At 38.0% G+C, this 22,908-nt stretch overlaps 5 protein-coding genes across 5 annotated transcripts; 3 read left to right on the forward strand and 2 right to left on the reverse strand.

The window, feature by feature from the left end:
- Nucleotides 1–90: 90 nt before the first annotated feature.
- Nucleotides 91–2,686, reverse strand: LOC131214971 (serine/threonine-protein kinase fused). The gene is made up of 4 exons (XM_058209327.1): nt 2,576–2,686; nt 478–2,507; nt 283–412; nt 91–210 (listed from the first exon to the last, which is right to left on the reverse strand). The coding sequence occupies exons 1-4, from the start codon at nt 2,684–2,686 to the stop codon at nt 148–150; spliced, it is 2,334 nt and encodes a 777-aa protein (XP_058065310.1). The 3' UTR covers nt 91–147.
- A 652-nt stretch (nt 2,687–3,338) lies between these two features.
- Nucleotides 3,339–13,803, forward strand: LOC131210987 (homeobox protein extradenticle). The gene is made up of 7 exons (XM_058204358.1): nt 3,339–3,453; nt 7,112–7,385; nt 7,841–7,954; nt 8,086–8,266; nt 8,350–8,460; nt 8,922–9,069; nt 9,129–13,803. The coding sequence occupies exons 2-7, from the start codon at nt 7,133–7,135 to the stop codon at nt 9,408–9,410; spliced, it is 1,089 nt and encodes a 362-aa protein (XP_058060341.1). The 5' UTR covers nt 3,339–3,453; nt 7,112–7,132; the 3' UTR covers nt 9,411–13,803.
- Nucleotides 13,804–14,697: 894 nt separating this feature from the next.
- LOC131216687 (zinc finger protein 596-like) lies at nt 14,698–16,615 on the reverse strand. The gene is made up of 4 exons (XM_058211242.1): nt 15,467–16,615; nt 15,243–15,362; nt 15,119–15,155; nt 14,698–15,060 (listed from the first exon to the last, which is right to left on the reverse strand). Exons 1-4 carry the CDS (start codon nt 16,575–16,577, stop codon nt 14,739–14,741), a joined length of 1,590 nt encoding a protein of 529 aa, XP_058067225.1. The 5' UTR covers nt 16,578–16,615; the 3' UTR covers nt 14,698–14,738.
- Nucleotides 16,616–17,647: 1,032 nt separating this feature from the next.
- LOC131215349 (uncharacterized) lies at nt 17,648–20,206 on the forward strand. The gene is made up of 4 exons (XM_058209737.1): nt 17,648–18,334; nt 18,395–19,432; nt 19,497–20,113; nt 20,191–20,206. Exons 1-4 carry the CDS (start codon nt 17,648–17,650, stop codon nt 20,204–20,206), a joined length of 2,358 nt encoding a protein of 785 aa, XP_058065720.1.
- On the forward strand, nt 20,203–22,530 carry LOC131216519 (tigger transposable element-derived protein 4-like). The gene is made up of 3 exons (XM_058211028.1): nt 20,203–20,843; nt 20,917–22,137; nt 22,207–22,530. The coding sequence occupies exons 1-3, from the start codon at nt 20,238–20,240 to the stop codon at nt 22,498–22,500; spliced, it is 2,121 nt and encodes a 706-aa protein (XP_058067011.1). The 5' UTR covers nt 20,203–20,237; the 3' UTR covers nt 22,501–22,530.
- Nucleotides 22,531–22,908: the final 378 nt, after the last annotated feature.

The following is a 22,908-nucleotide window of genomic DNA, read 5'->3' on the forward strand; positions in this document are numbered from 1 at the left end:
AAAAGGGTTGGATAAATACAATTTTGACACTGGCACTCAATGGCACAGACATATGGACATAATAAACATTGTTTTATAGTTAATCGCTAAATTTAACATGTATATTTTATTTTAACATTTAAGATGTGTGAAACACCATTGAACCAATCACCGAAGCTCCGCTGCAACAAATGACAAGTATTTTAATTCTTTGATGCCGAATTTAGCTTCCTGAAATGGAAAAGTAAAAGCGTTGGAATTTAAACCACGTCAATTCAAAAGTATCAAGAATAACAGAATTACCCTTTGAACATCTAAGTTTTCGTCTGAGCATAACGACTCAAGGCACTCCTTGAGCTCATTAGACCAACGTTTCTGGAAAGCCAAACAACTAAACCTAGCCAATATACGCAACAACATACAGGATCGCAGTCTGTCGACAAAAAAAGGGACTTGTTAATGGATTATGAAGACATTATGACTTTAGATGAGCTGTACCTTAAAATTGGGTCTTCGTGCTTCAGCAATGCGGGTAGGTCGATGTTTTCATCAAAAATTATTTGTTCAATGATTTCGGCGTTCTCTGGCAGTTCACGCATTGCACAGTTTAGTAAAGCAAGCAGTGAGCAAACCAATCGTACGTAACTGCTATTCTTGTGAACGATGCTGAAGAAACTAACGAATAGTTTCTTGGCTCCAAGAATTTCGATTGCGTCACAGAATTGATTCATAAATACGTCACCCGTGTGAATGAGATAACATATTAGATCATAAAGTGCCGTCAGCGTTTTCACCTCATCGTTGTCTAGTGCTGCTAGTTGTCGAATGGGGCTAGTGGACATTGGAGTTTCTGATTCATTGTAGTCAGTCAGCTCAGTACTAGAGGGCTTATTACACAGCAGTTTCGATGCGTATACCAGATTCGGAACCAGCTTCAGTTCGCCATACACATTAATTATATCCCGTTTTATTGTTGGCGGTATGTCGATCGCCAGCGGGAGACTGAGCAAGTGCGCTACGTTTTCAATTACTTTCGAGTTGGTTCGACAGTTCCGAAGTGGTGCCACAATGATGCAAACGAAGTTGCGTTGCTTTAAGGAGTCAAGCTCCCCATCAAGAATATCTTGCATAGAACGTTGCAAAAAGACTAGCCATTCTTCATTTTCGATGGGCGGGTTTTGAGATTCGTCGCAAGCATCCCAGCCCGGAAAAAGGGTTGGTGTAATTTTTTCATTATTTTTCTGCGGGAAGACGTGACCAATAGTAGAAGGGAGAAGCTGTTGAGAAGTAGAAGGCTGAAGTTGGCCAAGTTGTTTCTCCGAACCAATTCGTATTGAAAAATTATCAATGCTTTGGCTCAACTTGCATCGTTCTAACTCTTGCGATTGGTATTCGTTCGGGAAAACATTTTCCCTAAATCCGGGCTGCACCAAAGAAAATATATTCCGTTGACTATCATTAGCATGATGTAGAGGTATAAGAGGAAAGTTATCGTTGAAATAGTTTACACACAGATTTGTGTTGTTCGTCAAATGTGTTGACAAATCATAACTGCGGACATTTGGGAATAACTGTTGTTCACATCCTTCGCTAAATATTTGTTCTCTAACATTTCTTGGTCCGCTTTCCGCTAACCCATCGCCAGCGCAATCGTCGTTGTCTGTTTCTTGATATTCTACGTCACTTTGCAAAATAACGTTGATACTATCTTTTGATGTAGTCAACTCCTCATTGTTAGGTTTATCAACTTCCTTGGGGCGGCCTGATGGATGCAATAGATGTTGCGATTGATTCACTTTTGCTCGAGATTGTGAGATCATCAATGTACTTGTAAATGGCGATTGTGGGTAATTTTCATCGATTATTATAATGTTGCCTTGCACAAAACTGTGCGAAAGAATGTTCGTCCAACTCATGCGCTGTGACGGATCTCGTTCTAGCAAACCTTGCACGAAAGAAATACAGTTACTCGTCAAGTAACTGGGCCACTTGATGTACTGATTGCGAATCAGCCGAACGAGATGTATCATGGATGTTGAGCTGAAAGGAGGTTCGCCAGCTAGCATTTCATAAATAATGCAGCCCAACGACCAAAGGTCTGCGTGATGATCGTACGGTTTTGCTTCCAGTAACTCTGGTGCCATATACAACGGAGTTCCTTTAATCGATGTGAGGACATGCGTGCCCATTGTCATGTTTCTAGCAAACCCAAAATCACACAATTTCGCGCACATATTTCTATCCAGAAGTATGTTTTGTGGTTTTAGATCCCGGTGTAAGATACGATGCGAATGTAAATAGTAAAGGGCGGATACGAGATCGAAAGTGATCTTTTGAGTTTTCGTTTCGCTCAGCGAACCGTCTCGAAGTAGTTTATGTAAGTCCATCTTCGCATATTCGGTGACCACTATGATTTCATTGGGAGTTTCATGAGAATCCAGCATGCGGATGATATTTGGATGTTGGATGTTGCGTTGAATTTCACACTCTCCTCGCAGCCCCTTAAGCTCTCGTCCGGAACGTCCTCTCTATAGATGAAAAAACCAGTAAAACAAGCAGCACGGCATTTGCATTTTGTTTAACAACAATAACCGACCTTGTTAATGATTTTCAGCGCCACAGTCACCTTTGTCGTTTTGTCCACTGCCTTATAAACTTTTCCGAATGAACCCTCACCGATGAGATTACTTACTGCATACTTTTCCATTTAGAAAGCGATCAATAGTATTGCTTTGTCACGTGTTTAAGTACTCTATACGTTTTCAAAATAATCAAAAGTTGCAAATATATAATTTTGCCCGGCTTTAAAACTATAAACAACGAAGGCAGATCCGTCATTCAGATTTGTCAGTTAGAGATCCTACTAAAGAAGAACGCAAAATGATCGTGTTGTTTAATTTTATGTTTACAAACTTTCTCGCTATTTGTAGCGTACTTTGAATTCAGAACATATAAGAAATCACCAAAAAGTTAACAAGCCAACGTTCGTTAATAAACAAATGTTACGGAACGTGAATTATGAGCAAGATTGATGTTGTTACTAATTGTTCGCTCGAAACACGGCGTATTCCAATCAATACCTTGACGAAACACAGCAAAAGCATCAGCGGTAAATCGTTCTAGTTGAACACGTCCAAATGCAAACGGATTAAACCCTGCTTTTTTTTTTCTATCAGTTCAAGCATCAGCATTTATTTTCGCATGTAGCAACATCGGCACAGGGTGCAACTTTCACACAGATTCGTATGACACATTTCTACTGAGAGCTCGGTTTTCTATCGTGTGTATGTGTTAGTGAAGTATTCGTCGAACGCTCCCGAAAGAAACTTTAGATTGCCTGGAGATAGATGCTAAGTTCAGGGCGTTGGAAACAGTTTCATCTTTCGTCGCACCGTAGCTAATATTTGGGTTTTGGTGTACTTGTGAAGTGTTTCCGGTTTACTGACCATACGCGATTGTCGACGTTGATAACGGGTAAATGAAAGAGTCTGGTTAAGAAATAAGCATTGCGAAGAAAGGCACAAGAAGTGATTGATCTATGTTGAAAATCTGTACGTGTCAATTGTGTAAGACGGCGCTTTCCAGCAGCCCATCGTAAACAAGAACTTTATTTAACAGGTACCGGCCTATTGAGATAAGCCGAATGGATCATAAAATGCTGTGGATTTACTTACAGAATTGTTAAGTGAAATTGATTGCCCATTTTGGGCGCTTCTGTGGGTTCTGCATTCGTACATTATTGAAACTTCGAAGATTATGTTTGTTTGTGTGTGTTATTTGTAAAAATATCTCGTCTTATGCTGCTTTGTTCACTGGGGAAGCAAGCAATAAGATGGATAAAGTCAGGCGCAGTTCACGCCACCTTCAGTGATAAAGTGGAGTGAAAGAATAAGAAAAAATCTGTTTATGAAACTATATTTGCTCCACAGCATTTTACCATAAACCGTGTTTGTAGTTCCTGTGAGCAGAACGATACGGATATTATTTGTAGGGATATACTAAGGGGTATGTTCTTAAACGGCTGCATATGATTCAACAAATGACCAATTTTAGTTCGCCAATTCAACGAATGGCTTTTGAACACGGAAGAAAAAGTGTCATTCGATTCTCAGGATTTCCACACGAGTTTTTCGGTTTTTCGTGGGTGTGTGTGTGTTCATTTCTTTGCTGTGATTTTCTGTACAGTGAACTCTCTCCCTATACCTGTTTAATGCGCTTATTTCCCTTATCCCATACTTATTGATGCTCACCATTCTGTACGAAATGTATTCACCGCCGAGTTATGCATACAAGACAATGCATACCAAAACCGATGTTTATGGATGTGTTCGTGCACTCCCTTAACTTCCTCTCAGCAGCATCGATGAAAATATCGCTATGCAAAGCTTCCCAAAATTATTATTTCAACAAACTTGCTGGTTTTATCGTAATAACTGTCCTAAACTAAACTGTCGAAAGTGTTTGCAGCGAGAGAAATAACAAATCTTCAACAATAGCTCGCAACAGAGGAAAGTGCGTCAATGTGTAATAAAATAATCGTAGCTTAGGATTTTTGGAATTGCCGAAATTGCGAATTTAACATCGGTATTGACCCAAATCGCTGTTTATTTATTTGCATGGAAAATCTAAATATCATTCGTGTGGCATCATCGATTACGGCGATTTTACACATGCACAGTTCATGATCTACAAACACACAAACACAAAAACACAAAAACATTTCTTGTAATACATACACCCAAGCAAAAGCAGTTTAGTTCACTCTTTGCTAGACAATCTGGGCTTTCTCCTGTTTTTTTTTATAGATTTCTTCTTGATTGTATGGTCTTAAGATGTTGCATAGTAAATGTTGGTTGTTTTTACAAGTTTGCCGAAGCGAACTCAGATCGGAAATTGAACTCGAGATATCTCATGGCAGATAATAACGGACAATGACTACCTCGCTCTCTAATATAGTGGGCAAATAATTCCATTGATTCTACTAGTTCCAGTAGTATCCAAGCTTGCATTTAAAATTCTGTATAGTTTCTCTCTCATCTCTAGATTAAATTTAAAACTTTGCACTCCTTAACGTATGTGGACAACTTCTTTTAGCATTTAGCTTTAGCAACAGTCAAAGGTATTTGCATGGATCAGATAACAAAATTTTCACAAAGTTAAAACATTTTATACAGTTTATATTTTTTTCAATTTTAAAAGAACGGACCGGACGTATTTATAACATTTAATGTTTAGCAATAAAACAAAGCTAAAAACATTTTTTAAATTTGTTGTGGCTGGAAAAGTTAAAACCGTTTAGGTCCTCGAAAAGAAGATATTGTTTCACTCGTTTCAAAGTCCAAGATAAAGTTCTAAACCTTCATGCGACAAATAATAACACTTAACGTAATTGCTTATTAAATAGATTAAGAATAGATCTATGTTAGTTATCCGGCATCACTACCGCAGGGCACTCCTTGCTAGGCCTAAAAAATCTATAAAATCTTTGAAATAACAAATATGAACCTATAACAACTCGATAGAAGTAAACAGTTCTTGGGTTATCAACAGAAGCACCGCTTTGTCGAGAAAGGTCCAAACTACAGGCAGAGCTTATTAGTGGGTAAACTGTAAACAGTTTAAGCTTGTAGGCTTCGTGTTAACTAACTTTAAGCTTGTAGGCTTCGTGATCGCTTGAAACGCCTCACATGATTCTACGTATGAAGAAATTATGTGAATGCAGTTCACACAACTTTTGTAATACCTAGTGCTATGAAGCATAATTATACCTTTTTACAGAAGAACTGGGCATCTTTCTTTGAATTTTCATTAATGTCAAGACTAGCCGACCTCTCAAAGTTCGTTCACACAATATTGAATTTTTGAAATCAAACAAACGTTCATCGGAACACAGTTTTCATTGGTTTCACAATGACAATGACAACGCACGATGAGCATCGTCGTTCGTCTAAGAATAGGCGAAAATGAGTTATGTTTAAAACGAATTACGTAAATGTGTAAATTATACCTCACGTGCGTGGGATTGTTTATGGATTATTTATTAATGTATTAGCAACATTTATCGCCTCGGTTTTAAGTCGAATTCATCCAAATTTCCGTCGTTATTGCTGATTGATAAATTCTTCTGCAAATTTTCGAAATACGTGATGCTTTCACAATGAACATCGAATATCTTATCGGTATTGTTATGAACTATTTGGTGTACAATTGTCATTCAGACGACAATGTGCCTTTTACATATAAAAATGTATGTTTCAGCTGAAATTGAATCTGGTAATAACACGTATGTTCTACGATGTTCTCAATAACGTTAACATTTTGTTGAGTTCTTGTTTTACCGGCATATAATGGTGCCATTTGCTCAATCGAGCGGAATGCAGAATTCTTCACTTTTTTATGACGTCATTAGAACGCATACAACTAATCTGGGTAAAAAAACTTCCCAAAGCTCTGATTCATGATATAAGCCGTAGATTTTGTACTTTGTTGAGCATTTTGTGTGACAGCATCATACGATCAACCAGATATATCGAGACGTTGAAGATTGATAGCTCAAAGTATCTATGATTAAATAACAACAACATATTCCGGCTGTGGGTCGACCGTAGATCATCCGTTTCACTGCACCGATTAATAGGTTTCTAAAAGAAAGACGTCTGTTCGAACCCTGACAATTGCATCCACTTGAGTGCAAAACTTTAAGTTGGAGCTTAATAAAGCTATGCCCGTTTTCTATTAATAATAAATAAATGATGAAAAACATGTTGAAACGTCCAAAAAATTTCAATGTGAACTCGTGGCCGCGAAAAGCACGATTATTACTATCATATTGAGTGCTAGTCATTGGTACAATGTACCGATCTGTTAAAAAATATATAATAACTATGTAATACCGTTTTTTTTATCTTAGAGGAACGGACCGGGCCGTATTTATATTGTTATACAGTTGTAAACTCAAAAATCTGATTTAGATTAGCTCTGAGAAATCTGAATATTTGGCAAGTTTTTTTTCTATTGTGAAATGATTGTGATCAAATTGGAGATTTACAAATCGCACTTTAGCTTCAGATTCCAATGTTCGATGTTGTACAACGTAGAAATTATGTAGATTTTTTTATCGTTTCATACTCAGCCGTGGAGTACAGCTGCAATAATGGAAGACCCAAACCGGATGATGGGAGGGCACGGTGGCTTAATGCCATCTAGCTACGGCATGTCAGCCAACGATGGCCAGACAGGCGTCGATAATGATCCACGCAAGCAGGACATCGGCGAGATTTTGCAACAGATCATGAACATCACTGACCAGTCTCTGGACGAAGCTCAAGCAAGGAAGCACACACTGAACTGTCATAGGATGAAACCAGTTTTATTTGCAGTACTATGCGAAATCAAAGAGAAAACAGGTTTGTAAAAACATCCACATCCTAGTTTACGTATTTTGATTATTTTATAACCGCTCGTGTAGTCTTTAAACTTTTCCAATTGTATCTAGGTAAATCATGTGAACTGGATGTTGAAAAATAATAATTAGAGTAGTCGTTGAAAGCATTGCACAATATGCCTGACATGAGTAGCCCAAATATTAGTATTTTAAAAGGGTATAGTTTAGTTTGCTCAACAAAAAATGGAATACTGAGGATTTAGTTGGAAATTGTTTTTGCAAGTGATTTTATCATGCCTTCTCAATTTATTTCTTTTAAAAAATAATAGAAATATAAATTGAGTTTTGACAGTTGTTCGAAAAAGGTCTGAGATTAATAGTGAAAAGTTATCCAACCTTCTAGAGAATAACACAACGCAGTTTACAGCTGGTGACTGTAATTTCTCTTTAATAAATCGATTAAACTTGTATTTACAGTTTTGTCGTTGCGAAATACCCAAGAAGAAGAGCCTCCAGATCCCCAGCTGATGCGCCTGGACAACATGTTGATCGCCGAAGGAGTAGCTGGACCGGAAAAAGGCGGTGGTGCAGGTACGGAAACATCGAAAATATTGTCTGTTCATGTCTCTTGGGTGATTTAAACTTACATTTGCAAATTTTGCTTCTTTCTAATTTTTCATTACCACAAACTGGCACTTGAATGTTGTGCAAAACATGCGTAGACTTTTTATCGCAGTCCGATCTAACTGGTGGCCAAGACAATGCTATCGAACATTCAGACTACCGGGCAAAGTTGGCACAAATTCGCCAGATATACCATCAGGAGCTGGAAAAGTACGAACAAGCCTGCAGCGAATTCACTACACACGTAATGAATTTATTGCGGGAACAAAGCCGTACCAGGTAAATAGAACGTATGCCTCATGCAATATGTGTCCTGTTTTATGTCAATATGTCAATCAACTGTTTTATGTCAATATTCGTAGACCTATAACGCCAAAAGAAATCGAACGGATGGTACAAATAATCCATCGAAAATTCAGCTCCATACAGATGCAGCTCAAGCAATCTACCTGCGAAGCGGTTATGATTCTGCGGTAAGTGCATCCTGGCTTCACCAGTAATGTTCCCATTCAAATAATGTAGGTAACAATAAGCCAATTTGATTTAATTACTGTGTTGGCATAAATCACAGTCCCTTTTATTGAATCATTGAATTACTTCCGATTGCCGATCCCAAAATGTAGTGTAGAAAGTATCTGTGAGTAACTCATTCAGTTCAAGCAGCGGCTACACAAGCTGCTTAGTGCCCGGTGTACAACGAATCCCTTTCCATTATTTACTTTTGCTTGTTTTGCAACTTTTGCTTATCTGCTGCACGATTCGACGGAACTGTCCGTTATTTCATTGAAAAAGTGTAACCTTTAGTGTGATAGATGAAGAAAACTGAGATAATTATTTTAACTCATTTAGTCGTATCGATATTTATGACATCGGAGATACAAATAGTGCTGAACTTTGTATCTAACTGTATCCCTCAACCCTTTCGTTTATTCAGCTCACGGTTCTTGGATGCTCGGCGGAAGAGACGTAATTTCAGCAAGCAGGCTTCTGAAATCCTGAACGAATACTTCTATAGCCACCTAAGCAATCCTTACCCATCGGAAGAAGCTAAGGAAGAATTGGCCCGGAAATGTGGCATTACTGTAAGTGTTTCGAAACTTGCTGTAAGATAGATTCAAAGGTACACATTTATTTTCTTAAGGTGTCGCAAGTGTCCAACTGGTTCGGCAATAAGCGCATTCGTTATAAGAAAAACATAGGGAAGGCGCAGGAGGAAGCTAATCTTTACGCAGCTAAGAAAGCGGCTGGTGCATCGCCATACTCAATGGGTGGACCACCCAGTGGCGCAGCAACACCGATGATGTCTCCTGCTCCTGCACAGGATTCGATGGGATACTCTCTTGGTTCGGGAGGATACGACCAACAACAGCCCTATGATGGTAGCATGGGTTATGATCAGCTACATCAGGATCTTAGTCCTTGAGGGAAAGATCCTTAAGAAATATGACAAGTGACAAGAAACCACACTGGTACGGAAATAATTTTCGATGAAGGACATCTTGCGGATTTGAACTAAACAGCGAACAAGCAAAATCATACTTGAAAAACAAAAGTAACAGAAATTCAAATTCATTCAAAACACACGCGTATGGTAATACATGTAGAGACGATCGTAAGAAGAAGTAAAAAGGTATGAATTATGTGGCAGGTTACTATATTTTAAAGAACAATTAGTAACTCGTAAGATAGTAGCTAAATTAAGCCTTGGGTATTGTATCGGTAACCATTATTCTGTTCTCGAATATCATCTGGAATGATATAAGAAGGAATGAATAGCTCCATTGGCCCGCTGCTTGCTTACTTTCAAACGTGCATCTTAGTACCTAGTTATACATTTTTCTTCTTATAAATCTATTCAACGTAGATAAATGGACCGTTGATGTGAAAACTTTTCATTCGAGTGTATTGTATAAGTAATCTATTAATGCATCACGTAGAATATGACAGTACATACACTAGCGGTCTAAAGTATTTGAAAAGCACAGATATGTGATGAATGAAAAAACTCGTCAATTGTTTTGATTGTCTACTCAATAACATCTTCCATTTACAATTCATTGTTGTTTAATTAAATCTTAGTTTATGTAAGCTGCGCATTACTCCGTGTTTCGAAGAAAGGTTTTAACAGGTTTTTTTTTTGGATTGAAGAAAGGTTTTTTTGTCAAATGCCGGATCTTATTTTTTCGATCTCTTCGAGAAAAGGAAAATTAACGAATGTCAACGAATTTTAGCAATGTTGCAGGTTAGTTTGAACAAGTTGTTGAATTCCGTTTGGGAAGGATTCGATTAAATTAAATATTCTAAGATAATTTACCGTATCAAAAACGTGCAAAAACGACATTGGAGTTTGTGTAACTTGTTTTGTGAGTATAGTGAATTTTACTGTACAGTTAATCGAATACATTGGACCGCTAGTATATTCTGAAGTTACCCTTTCCTTGGCGCTGTACTGTAGTGACTTTCACATTAAGCAATCAACACGAACATTTGACATCACATTTAAACTTTATTTCAATTCAACTCATTTATTCAACACAATAAATACCACGCTATACGTTGTTTCAATTAACGTAATGCGAAAATTAGTAAAGCTGAAGATTTTGTACGACAACGACAAAAACTCTGAGGATTTTTGTAGTTGTTTTTAAATTCTTTTGAAGAATTACGAAAAAATGTTTTGCACATGTCGATTTCTGTGTGAAGCGGCATTCATCCTTCGTTTCGCTTACCACATACTGGTGTTTTATCATAAAGTCTTTCAAAGCTTGTTCTAAATATATCATTGAGCAGATAAAATATCTATTATTTTCCATCGAAGTTTATGGCCTTATATTTAACTATAATATTTTTTTTGCTAATTTTTACAACTCGTTGGTTTCGAGTACATTTCAGTCAATAATAAACCGCATTTATTGGTAGAAAGTAACAGAAAATATTGGAGATAGCCGAAAACTGGTTAAAGACGTTTTTGAAGTCTGTAAAAAAACTAACTGTGCTTCTCTTGAATTCGTACTATCGCCATCCTTCAATTTTTTACAATTCCGCGACAGTACGATTTTTTTTTTATTATGTCGAATCTCATAGTTAATTTTTTCATATCAAACGCCAATAATAAACCTCGCGGAAGCCAGGCTAGTAAGCAGCAATTACATGCAAAAATTAATCGTCGCCTCGAAAACATTACTCACAAAAAACCTTCCGCATACAATGAACGATCCCCTAAGTTTGTGACCCAGCACAAACGCATATAATATATTAGGATTAATTTATATGCGATAAAGTGTGAAAGTATACTGAATAAACGCTTGGCGATACTCGTAGAAGCGGAAATGATGTAAATGAAGTTTGCGAAAGGTAACTGTTTGTAAACAAAATTAGATTAAAACGGAAGTACCGTAGCGGCAGCACTATTGATAGCACTCTCTTTACACTAGACGATGTTTCGAGGCGCTCCATAATCTGCATTTTATCGAAGTGAATGATGACACATACATCTGTCAGCAACAACGAACGAACGTAAAGCTACAGTTTAAAAATGGTCAAAAACCATAAGAAATAATGTTTTTCGGTTTGAAACAGTGACAAGTTTGATATGATCTGATTCACAAAAATACTGCAATAAAAATAGTGGCATTTCTCAAATCCGATCACGTACCGAATGACAAAAACAAACTTCAAAAGATGTGTACGTGTATACTAAAATTACATGTATCAAGATAACATAAAAATGTCGGTTAATCTATAGTTCGCCACGAATCGTTTATTTTTGAAGAATTTGCCTGCAAATCCGTAAAATCCTATCTAACAATCATGTTGCTGCAGCTCGTAAACTATATACGTAATTTATATAAATAAGGTAAGCAAGAGAAACAAACAGTATAGGTGGTATAAGCATAAAAGTAAGCAATAATTTGTGAAATTAAATGTAAACGAGTAAGCGCTAGTAGATAACAGAAAACTGGTACAAACAAAAACACATGATAGCCAAAGGTATAAAGAATATCATCATCTGATAAACTTTTACCATCACAATACATTTTTCGGGAAGAATTACTTGCCCGAAATTGCTTACTTGACACCATTATAACTAAAACTAATTCATTCAACTTAGGAAAGACGACATTAATCATTTATCAAATTATAACAAAAACAAACAATGATCAATTCGGAAAAGCACAAAATCAGTCATTTTACAGTGTCAAATGAGTGTATTTCGTTTGGCTATCAAGAATGATATCGTAATCACAACATCACACACAGTTTACATTTTTCGTTGAGCAAGTGTCGGTTCATAGTTTTTGGCTCTGTTTCAGATGTCTTTTAGCACAAAATTGTCTCACCATGCAGCCTTATTGTTTATATGGTGACTTTAAATTTTGATGTTCCTGTCTTACCATTTTGAATTCTGTTTTATTTTATTTTCCTATGCCTTGTGTCTACAGTTCTTATTAGTACGGTAATTATTTTAATGGTCATTAATAGCGGATGTTAAGTAAAACAAACTTTTCGCCAATTACCAAGAACGCCTGTATACCAATAACGTTTACATTTGTCTAAAAGTTTGTTAAAATTGAATGTACTTATGCAAACAAACTGAAATAGATATACATTTCATGAGAATGAGTTATTAGCAGAGGAAATGCTATATCGAACTTTCATTTTAACATCATGCTTAAATGTTGTGTCCTATTTAAAAAGTATAGTTTTCTGTAGATAAAAAATCAAATTCATCAAAATTGAAAGTTGGAAAGTAATTGTGCACCAAGGAATGTCCCATCTTCAAACATCCAATTCTTAGAACACAAGCATCTAAAACGATAAGACAATATCAGTACGAGAACGTGTGTAAGTCGCCGAGGTCTCAAAGAGTCAGTCATCGTAAAAAATCGCAAAAATTGCGTACATTGAATTGCGTTGAAGAAATAGGAAAAATGAACAAAAGAACAAGAGAACCAACAAATCATTTGTATACGATATATAAAGGGAATTATTAGAAAACTATCAATTATATTTAACGTTAATAAGAAATTATATAACGTTAACTAGAAAACATTGAAAGAGAGGAAAATAAATAATGATAACAAAGAAATGAATAGACGAAAACAAACGAGATACTTGACATTTTATAGATAATTAATAAGTAAGTAAATACACATCATAGAAGCAAGAACAACTGCAAAATAGTATGGCCCTTAATAAGCTACCTAAATAAGTTATGGATGACCATCATCAAAGGTAGCATACCATCAACACATTGTTTGACACGCAAAACACTGAACAAACGATTGCGGCTAGTTTTCTAGAATTGTCTCATTTCGTTTTAGTTTCACATTTTCAATTAATAATTTTTAAGGGTACTTAACAAGGTTTATAAAAATATTTTTTCAAATACTTTCTTTTCTTCTCAAACAAACAATTTCGTGTTTCGCATTCAATCATCAACACATAGACTAGAGCAAGTCAAAACTCGATTCTTCAATCACAAATTTGTTTTTTTATGATTGGTCTTTGCTTTTCTGTTACTGTTTTACTACACTGTTCCTTTTGTTCGTAAAACTTGTTATGATTGGTCACCCTCATTTTCTGGGGATTCTTTTACTTTACCCGCTGTTTTCTTTTAAAGTAAATTAAGTAAATAAAATTGAAAAACTGAAATAATCGCAACACACGAATTCCGTACATAAACATGAAACAAAAAAACAAAAAAACAAAGATTGAATTAAAAACAAAAGCATGTATACGAAAATGATTTATAAATCTACCAATAAAATTCAAATTTTATGTGAACTAAATGATAATGATATTTTATAGGATTTGACCCAAAATAAACTACGGAATACAAAACAGTGGAATGATTTCGTCTTAAGAAAATTTGCTCAGTAAATGAAACATGGAAAACTTGAGTAGTTGATGTTGTTTTAGTCGTACTTGTAAGGCAGTTTCTTAACCTTTTGAAAACAGCCTTTATAGTCACAGCGCATGATTTCAGATTCTCCTGAAAATTATTAGTTTTTTCAGCGAAGAAACACAATATCAACTTACACACCTTCTAAACTTAAATTCCCGTTAAACAGTCCATGAACACGATAGGTAATTAATAAGTTCCTGCTTGTAAGAGATTGTAAATGGTTGTATTGTTGGAAGATTCTCTTCGTCCGTGCGTTCGACAGTTCGTTCCTGCGTTAGTGCTGGTATAAAATAGATGCACATCATTTACTTAAAAGTATCGCAAGCATAACTGCTGTGAATACTCTTGCAGAGTCAATAGTTACTACTGCTTTTAAGCTAACCTCAAATTTCGGATTTACGGTTACCGGTGGCGGTGGGGCGGACGACTGCGGTGGCTGTGGACGCCTCGGGGCTAGTCATCAAGAGGACGTCTTCTCCAACGGGGTCAAAAGACTCTCTCAGAACCTTTACCCCTAAGAGTCATAAATTTTTTCAAAGTTGCTTTTCACTTTGCGAACCCTTGCCGACGACTCATACTTGCAGACTCCCCAGAGTCGGGGCTCCTTTACTTCAGATTAGAGTCATTTCTTTGTGAGCCCTTGCCTACGACCCATAGTAGCTAACTCCTCCAGAGTTAGGGCTTTCATACATCTGACCTCCCTGCTAGTGGATATCTTTCACGGGATAAACAACCTCAAATACCTTTGTTTTCCTTTCTCGTTGCATTCGCAATAGTTATGGTGTATTTTTGCCACAGAAGGTTTTATTCATTAGCAAATATCTTCTCTGTTAAAAAACTAACTCACTCACTAACCGGGGTAGGTTCACAACTCTTTCCAGCGTAGCGCAAACGCAAGAGATAAGGCAGCGTAAACTGAAAATCACGTTCCGCCCAAGGAGAATCTCCGTGAGAGTGTTCTTTGTAATGATCTCGTAGAGTGTTCTTCAGTTTAAAAGATGCTTCACAGAGATGGCATGGATAGATTTTGTCACCGATATGTTTCCTCAAATGTAATTTTAAATCGGTGAAGTGCCTGTACTCATGCTTGCAAAAATAGCATGGGTACGGTTTTTCACCGGTGTGACTTTGAACGTGTACCTTGAGTGAAGCAGTATAACCGAACCTGTAACAATAAAACAAACACAATTAGAGTTTGTTAAAAATAAAACATTTAAATTTACCCTTTGCCACAAACATCACATTTGAATGGGCGGAGGTCTGTAACGTGGAAAAGTATTTGAAACAAACGAAAAGAACGTTATTAGGATGAGAGTAATAGTATTTCAGCAATTGATTGTGTCTTACTTTCGTGGATGAAACGTTTATGATATCTCAAGAAACTTTTTGATGTAAAGCGCTTACCGCAAACATCACAACCAAATCTTTTATTTTCCGTGTGCGTAATTAGATGATGATCCAAACAAGCTGTAATTGAAATGAACGAGCATTTATCGACGTGAAACAGGAGAATGAGTTATATGATTTGCTACGTAAACTATTGAACTGAAAAAGGAACCTTGCATACTTACACTGGCTGGAGAATTTGGATGGACAAATTTTACAGGCAAATGGTTTGTTCAAATTTGGGTGGTTGGTTTTGATGTGATCCATAAGTTCGAAATAGTCAGGCAATGTTGTTCCGCAAGCTTCGCATAGAGAAGAGTACTTGTGAACCGGAACATGTCTGTCTCGAGCTTTTGAGCTAGCGAACCCTTTCTCGCAGACAGTGCAAAAAAAATGTAGTTCCTTTGCATGTCTTTTTTTGTGTCTTTCAAAGCTTTCTAGGGCAACAAAAACCATACGGCATGGATCACAAGAATGAATGCAATCTGTGTGCACCGTTTCCAAATGCTCAATTAAATCGAGGTGTTTTGAAAAAGTGATCACCCGTTCACAAAATGGACATAGATGATTTGCAGATTCTGTTGGCGGCGACTTTTCATTGCTGAAAACATTTGTATACGGTAGCGCTTCTATTCCATATTCTGACTCATCCGATGAAGGAGAATGCTCGCAGGAATATGTGTGATCCAGTTTTATAATTTCTTCAGAGATAACTAAGCAGCTCGTGGTGTCAGATACATTTGCGTTTGCTTCGATTCGTTTGCTGACAGCAGGTTTCCGTCGGATATAAGTTCTCTTTTTCTGCTCTACGGCTGTTCTAGCCAGCGAATCGCCCACAGGATCGTTTGTTGTATTTTCCGTATCATCAAACACCGCGGAATAAATCAATGCATCCATTTGTTCGTTGATTTCTACTGTTTCTTCAAACAAAGTAGGGTATATATCGAAAATGCCCTTCTCGTGTACTGACATATTGGTCGCGTTCGTGAAGCCCTTTGAATCATTGTCCGTTTCTAAGCCTTCCTTTGGCGCATTTGCAGAGAATGTTGGAAACAGCACCGTCAAACACTCAACACTGGTCATGCAAAGTTCATATAGCTCGTTTGCTGCTATAATCATGCCTTTGCATTCGTTGCATATTTTTGTGGGCCATTGTTGATTTTCATTCCTAGCGAATGCCGGGGGACAAATTCTGTGCAATACGTCTAGCAGCGTTGCTGTTTTGTTCACGGATTCGTGAATACTAATATTTACACCAACTGCCGTGAGACAAATACGACAATATCGCGATTCCATCTTCGCTTTCGTGAATTTTGAAGTAATTTCAAGAGTTGCACGTGCTACCTTTGTTGTTGTTGATTGGCAGAAACATGTGTACAGTCGCGATATGACAGTAGGTTGTTGCAGAAGCGCAGCCGTACTTTGTGGTACTGGGGGGCTACATGAGGCGTGAAAACTAGCGTTAAATTTATTTGTAATGTCAAATCGTTTACGCTTCGTATGGCAGCAAAAATATAAAAACCAGATGTCAAACGTGTTTACGTTCGTGTTTTTGGTCCGAGAAAATAAAAATAGAAGAGAAATAAATTGATTTCTGAATATTTTTTTCTGTTTTTTCAGATTTTATTGCTATACCAGCAAATGAGAACTTAAATTATCCTCTGTAAGCAAAGCGTATGCAGAAAGTATTTACGCTCGGGTTTACGCCTCGGCCGACCCGTAAACGTTTTGACTGTAGTCCCAAAGTTCACACTATAGCAAACACAAACCAATGGTTAAAACAGATGTTTGAACCATTTAGAGTCATTGCTAAAATGCGGCAATTGATCGGAACGTGCATAAGTATTCGATTTCTTTAACGAAGCACGAAGAACGCTACGGTTGTGACATGAGCACCTTAAAGAGAGTTCTGTAGTGTAGTTCCGACTGCAAATGAACAAAAACATCTATTGACAAGCGTCCTCCCGTCCAATGTTCATGCAGTGTTGATCCCTAATCCGTGCTACCGAAACAATCTGAGTATATTTTAGTGTAGCGTGTGTTTTCGCGGCTATTAATAATGTTACAGCTTTACTGCAACCATGAAAGCCGGAGTTCTGCTATCTGAAAAGATAAAAATTATCCGGCGAATCGACGATGCGAATCGACGTATACGATTGCAAGATGTGGCGAAAGAGTTCAATACGTCCTATGGAACCGTTTGTTCAATATATAGGCATAAAGAGTTGTGGTTGAGCAGAGCTAAGGCAAATGCAGCCAATCTAAAACTTAAACGGTTTATGCGGCATCGAGATGAATCTTTTGAGCGTGCTCTGGAACTATACATCAGACATGGCCGACACTACAACAAGCGCGTAACGGGCAAGATGGTGGTGGCCGAAGGCCAAAAGTACGCCAAAATTCTTGGAGTTAAGAAATTCAAGGGAAGCAACAAATGGCTTAACACATTTTTAAAAAAATATAAAATATCTTTTCGCATATCTAAGACGTTGGTTCCGAGTGTTGCTGAGCAGTACTTCTCTGTAGTAAATCTGATCGCACAATACAGCGCAAGAGATGTTTTCGCCGCCTCGGAAACGGGGCTATTCTTCCAATGTCTACCAAGCGATTTTAGAGCACTTAGGCAAAAACTGTGTCAAAGTGGATCACTTCCGGAACAACGCCTAACGATCGTATGTGCCGCCAACAAAGATGGTTCAGAAAAACTTCCCCTGCTGGTGATTGGAAACGACAACTGCTTTTCGCACATGGAATCAATCATCTACCGAAGCAATCCTAAATCCTGGATAACTTGGTATCTGTTCAGAGACTGGATTATGGAGTTAGATAGAAGGTTTGCCGAGCAGCAACGGAAAGTGCTACTGTTTGTCAAAGAATGCACCGTGTATCCCAAAGCGTTGCAGGCAGTTTTAAAAGCCATTAACCTACAGTTTCTACCAATGAAAGATCCTCCATTGCAGCAGCCTCTTGAAATTGGTGTTATTCAAATTTTAAAGAAGCACTATCGCATCGAGCTTTTAAAACACACCTCACAACATACCGGAACAGAAATGGTACAGTATTCGACAGCTATCATTGCAAGTGGGTTTCTTTAATTTAAATGTTTTTTTTAGATATGCTCGAATGTGGCTGTGCCGTGTGGCGAAATGTTGGCATGCGCTTGGTATACGCGAGTAAGGCGTAGCACTATACAAACATGTTTCAAAAATGCAAACTACCCCATGAACGATGTGGATGCTTTTGAGTCAAACATTGCCGATTGTATTGTTGACGCACATGAAAAGCAGTATGAATCTGCTGAATGGTTTTTTGACTACAACAAAGTGGATCAACACTTAATAACATACGGAAGAATGAGCGATGCCGACATTCTCGACTGCGCCCAGGCACATAAAACGGATAATATCGTTACGTGTCCAGTAGAAGAGGAAGCTGAAGATGTTAGCATTGAAGGGTCCGACCACGATGAGGCAATGAATGAAAGATCTGAGCATACCGCGGACGATGATTCTAAATCAGAAAGTGAAACACGTTATCAACAATTTCAAGGCCAATATCAAGAATCAGACTTCGAGAACACGCAGCTTGACAGTACACTTAAAAATGGAGCAATTCAGACAACTGTTGATTCTGATAGACAGTACAACGTACGAGACGTTTTCTTTGTCTCTGAAACCGACCTGTTATTCAAAAGTTTGAAAACAAACACACAAGAACTGGAAGAAAACGGGTGCTTGGATGGATCGCTTCTAGAACAATGCCTAACAATCATGTGTGCTGCCAACATGAATGGGACAGAGAAACTTCCACTACTGGTGATTGGAAACGATAACCTGTCAGCCGAAGGTGGTCCGAACGCATTGTACCGAATCAATGCCGAGGCCCGTTCGAATACTGAACTGCTTCGAGAATGGATAATGTTATTGGACAGAAAATTTGTCGCAGATCATCGGAATGTGCTACTGTTCGTAGAGGAACGTGATGCACATTTAATATCGATGCAACATGAGCTGGAGGCAATCTTTTTACATATGTTTTATTCAAATTCGTCACTGCTTCCACCTCTACGAGTGGGTGTTATTCAACATTTCAAACAATATTATCGACAAGAGTTGTTTAAGCATCACCCTACAGAATTCGCCGAAAAAGTGGTAAAAAAGTATCCGAAAAAGTGTATTGCACTAATAATAACAATGATTTGTTTTTCTTTATTAGGACTCTTTGGACATTACAATAGTAGAAGGACTGAATATTGTTGCCCAGTCGTGGGAAGTAGCAGTAACGCCGGAATTGATTCAGTCATGTTTCGTACAGGCTGGGTTTCCCGTATGCGATCTAGTTCGTGTGTGCAGTGTTACAACGCCCTGCTCGACAGAAGCAATAGAAATGGAAATTATTGACGAATCAGCAGTCTATCAATGGCCCGGCGAGTCTGCAGAAGCTAACAATGTGTTGTGCAACGTACCAATGAGTGGTCATACGACATTAGAATACAATTCAAAACTGCACAACAAAACAGAGAGTCCAAATTTAGAGTACTCGGGGTCTTGTAGTATTCCCGAGCAGCCAGCTTTCAGCACACTCTCTAGTCAGCTAAGGATGTTTATCAAAGCCAGAAACAAAAGTCCGGAACTATCAGATGCCAAAAGACTCAAAACTGATGCATTACTGCAGGAATCTTTTAGAAAGATCGAAAACGATATGGAATACTGTCACGACCCTCTGGAGGATGTCCTTGACAGTAACAATGCATCCCCTGAATGTTATCCAGAAATTTCTGTCCAACCGTGCAAAATGGAGGCCCTTGAACGAACAGTTGATCTGTTTATTAAGTACGGCAGAGATTGTCACATGACCCTGTCACCGTTGGTGATCAGCAGTAAAGCTTTAAGTTTTGCAGCACTTTTAGGAATCAAAGACTTTGAAGCAAACCAAGCATGGATTCGAAAAATTTCTATGAAGAATGACCTTCACATCAAAGAACCTTCATCTAAAGAATGTCTTGATGATGATTATCTACACTCACAGTTAATTGAAAAACTGATTCAAGAATATTGCCCTCAAGACGTTTTCTCTGCCAGTGCAACGGGTCTGTTCTTTAAATGCTTGCCGAACAAAATAAAGGAGTTTAAAGAGAAAACATGTTCAGACGGCTCATTGGCGGAGCAACGATTAACTATTGGATTAACGACCAACATGGATGGCTCCCAGAAACTCCCTCTGCTGGTGATTGGAACTGAGAAAACACCAAGTTGCTTCAGGAGTGAGAAGTCGTTTCCTGTAATCTACCAGAGCAATTCCAATGCCTGGATAACTTGGAGTTTGTTTAGAAACTGGATTCTGGAGATGGACAAAACATTTCAAGAGCAGCAACGAAATGTTCTTTTATTTGTTAGTGACTGTACAGGTCATGCGAAGTCGTTACAGACGGAATTGGCTGCGATCAATTTGCAGTTTTTGCCAAAAGAAGATTCTCCATTACGGCAGCCTATTCGAATTTTGAAAAAATATTACCGACGGTCATTGTGGAAGTTATGGACAGATAATTCCGAAGAAATATCGGTAACGCAGTGTGGATACGCAAGCATATTTCTGTCTATGGTAAACCATAAAATAATTTCGTTTATCTTTTAAGGTTCATCCGGATATAACGACATTGGATAGTATCAACATTCTGACTGAAGCGTGGAGTACCCGTATCAAACCAGAAACAATCAATGCCTGCTTCAAAAATGCAGGTTTTTCATTCAGTGACGATGAGGAGGATCCCTTAGCTATTTATGATGTGAATACGCGCGATTCAGAAATCGAGTATGAATCATCCACTTTGTTTACTGAGTATTGTGCAGTGGACAAACTTGTTACATACTCTGGCCGTATGGAAGATGCAGATTTCGTAGATTCGTCGCAAGGAAGTCTCCAAACATACGATCTATCCGATCGTCGTAAAACAGTCATTCAAACAGACGATCAGAAATTTGTTCCATCCAAAGGCTGTTCTCAGTCATTAAACCCAGTGGTACATTCAACACGATCAAAAGGAAATTCTCGCAGAAAACGTATTCGTAAATGTTTCATTAGTAAGTTGGACCTTGCTTTGATACTTTACATCCGTAGCAGCAGGGACAACCGCGTTTGGATATCACGGAAACAGGTAAGGCGAAAAGCCCTGGAATACGCAGAATATTTAGGAATTGACAACTTCAAAGCAAGCCACGGGTGGAGTAAGTGCTTTTTCAAAAGATGTAATATAAACTTTGATAAACTACCAGATGAAAATGATAGCCAAGAAGACGACAGCATAGAGTCCATATCGCGGCTTGTGTGGCAATACAATATAAGCGACGTTTTTAGCGGGGTCGAGACGGGCCTATTTTACAAATGCTTACCCAACGAAAGCAAACATTTTCATGGTAGAAGATGCAAAGACGGAAATCTTCCCGAACAACGTTTAACAATCATGTGCATAACTAACATGAATGGCTCAGAAAAATTACCGCTTCTCGTGGTCGGAAACGACAAAAGCGTCAAATGCTTCAGTGATGTCGACTTGTTGCCCGTAATCTACCGGTGCAATTCAAAATCTTGGATGACCTGGGTTCTATTCCGAGATTGGATGCTAATCCTTGATAGGAAGTTTGCGGCAGAGCAACGGAATGTACTGCTATTCGTCGAGGAGAGTAGCATACATCCAAAGTCACTACAAGCGGAACTGAAAGCGATAAACCTGCATTTTTTGCCAGCAAATAATTCTGCGCTCAGATTACCAATCAAATTCGATGTTATTCAACTTCTCAAAAAGCATTATCGTCAGAAGCTAACGAAGTTTGTGGCACAACGAAATGGAAACGAAACGGTAACACACAATTTTGTCAAATTATCTATTCAAAACAGAGTAATACAATTTGATCGTTGTTTTCCACAGCCTTCTTCGGAGCCTACTGTGACGGATTCGATCAGTGTTCTTCAACACGTTTGGAACAATCTTCCATCTAAAACAATTCAAAATAGTTTCAAAGTAGCTGGATTTCCCATCAATGACGAGGATCCCTTAGCCGGTTTATCGGATGTCAACGAAACTGATACTAGCGGATCAGAAAACGATTCTAGTTCGGTTAAGTTATCTACAGAAGTGAACGAAGTGGACTATAATCTGCGGACTCACGGGCCTATAAGTGAGTCAGATATTTTAGAGGGTGTTCAACAAAACGCAAATTAAGAGCCAAAAGAGAATTACCTAATATTAAATTATGCAATGAAGGCAAAACAATGAAATGAAATCGCTGTACCACAGTGAATAAACAGTGGTTAAAAAAGACATGGCGCTTTGGTTTTTTCAGCAACATCGCGAGCTTCCTTCTTCTTGGCCTTCGGCCTGTTAACGCCCTGCGCTAACCGCCCGTGTTTTACTATTATATGCAAGTTATTAATTTCCATCAATGCAAAGGATGGATGACGGAGCATAAAACTATGATTCAAGATTATAACGATCTTTCTTGTACAGTAGTTGATCTGTTCTTAGGTATTCAAAATATTAATAGGTGATCAATTTCATGTGGAATCTGAAAATAATATCGATTTAACGTCAACCAGGCTAACAGCATTTCATCCCTTTTGAATATAAGTT

Source organism: Anopheles bellator, chromosome 1 (assembly GCF_943735745.2).
Source record: "Anopheles bellator chromosome 1, idAnoBellAS_SP24_06.2, whole genome shotgun sequence".
NCBI classification, from domain to species: Eukaryota; Metazoa; Arthropoda; class Insecta; order Diptera; family Culicidae; genus Anopheles; species Anopheles bellator.

What these genes read in the sequence shown, in the direction of transcription:
- LOC131216519 (XM_058211028.1), top strand. Translation starts at nt 20,238, where the DNA reads ATGAAGAATGACCTTCACATCAAAGAACCTTCATCTAAAGAATGTCTT. An exon ending in ATAATTCCGAAGAAATATCG is followed by an intron (nt 20,844 to 20,916) that starts GTAACGCAGTGT and finishes TTATCTTTTAAG; the next exon opens with GTTCATCCGGATATAACGAC. An exon ending in AACGAAATGGAAACGAAACG is followed by an intron (nt 22,138 to 22,206) that starts GTAACACACAAT and finishes TGTTTTCCACAG; the next exon opens with CCTTCTTCGGAGCCTACTGT.
- LOC131216687 (XM_058211242.1), bottom strand. Translation starts at nt 16,577, where the DNA reads ATGGAATCGCGATATTGTCGTATTTGTCTCACGGCAGTTGGTGTAAAT. An exon ending in ATCCAAATTCTCCAGCCAGT is followed by an intron (nt 15,363 to 15,466) that starts GTAAGTATGCAA and finishes TTTCAATTACAG; the next exon opens with CTTGTTTGGATCATCATCTA. An exon ending in TAAACGTTTCATCCACGAAA is followed by an intron (nt 15,156 to 15,242) that starts GTAAGACACAAT and finishes TCCACGTTACAG; the next exon opens with ACCTCCGCCCATTCAAATGT.
- LOC131215349 (XM_058209737.1), top strand. Translation starts at nt 17,648, where the DNA reads ATGGTGGTGGCCGAAGGCCAAAAGTACGCCAAAATTCTTGGAGTTAAG. An exon ending in AACATACCGGAACAGAAATG is followed by an intron (nt 18,335 to 18,394) that starts GTACAGTATTCG and finishes TGTTTTTTTTAG; the next exon opens with ATATGCTCGAATGTGGCTGT. An exon ending in CAGAATTCGCCGAAAAAGTG is followed by an intron (nt 19,433 to 19,496) that starts GTAAAAAAGTAT and finishes TTTCTTTATTAG; the next exon opens with GACTCTTTGGACATTACAAT.
- LOC131214971 (XM_058209327.1), bottom strand. Translation starts at nt 2,686, where the DNA reads ATGGAAAAGTATGCAGTAAGTAATCTCATCGGTGAGGGTTCATTCGGA. An exon ending in CGCTGAAAATCATTAACAAG is followed by an intron (nt 2,508 to 2,575) that starts GTCGGTTATTGT and finishes TTTCATCTATAG; the next exon opens with AGAGGACGTTCCGGACGAGA. An exon ending in AAAACTTAGATGTTCAAAGG is followed by an intron (nt 211 to 282) that starts GTAATTCTGTTA and finishes TTTCCATTTCAG; the next exon opens with GAAGCTAAATTCGGCATCAA.
- LOC131210987 (XM_058204358.1), top strand. Translation starts at nt 7,133, where the DNA reads ATGGAAGACCCAAACCGGATGATGGGAGGGCACGGTGGCTTAATGCCA. An exon ending in CGAAATCAAAGAGAAAACAG is followed by an intron (nt 7,386 to 7,840) that starts GTTTGTAAAAAC and finishes TTGTATTTACAG; the next exon opens with TTTTGTCGTTGCGAAATACC. An exon ending in CCCGGAAATGTGGCATTACT is followed by an intron (nt 9,070 to 9,128) that starts GTAAGTGTTTCG and finishes TATTTTCTTAAG; the next exon opens with GTGTCGCAAGTGTCCAACTG.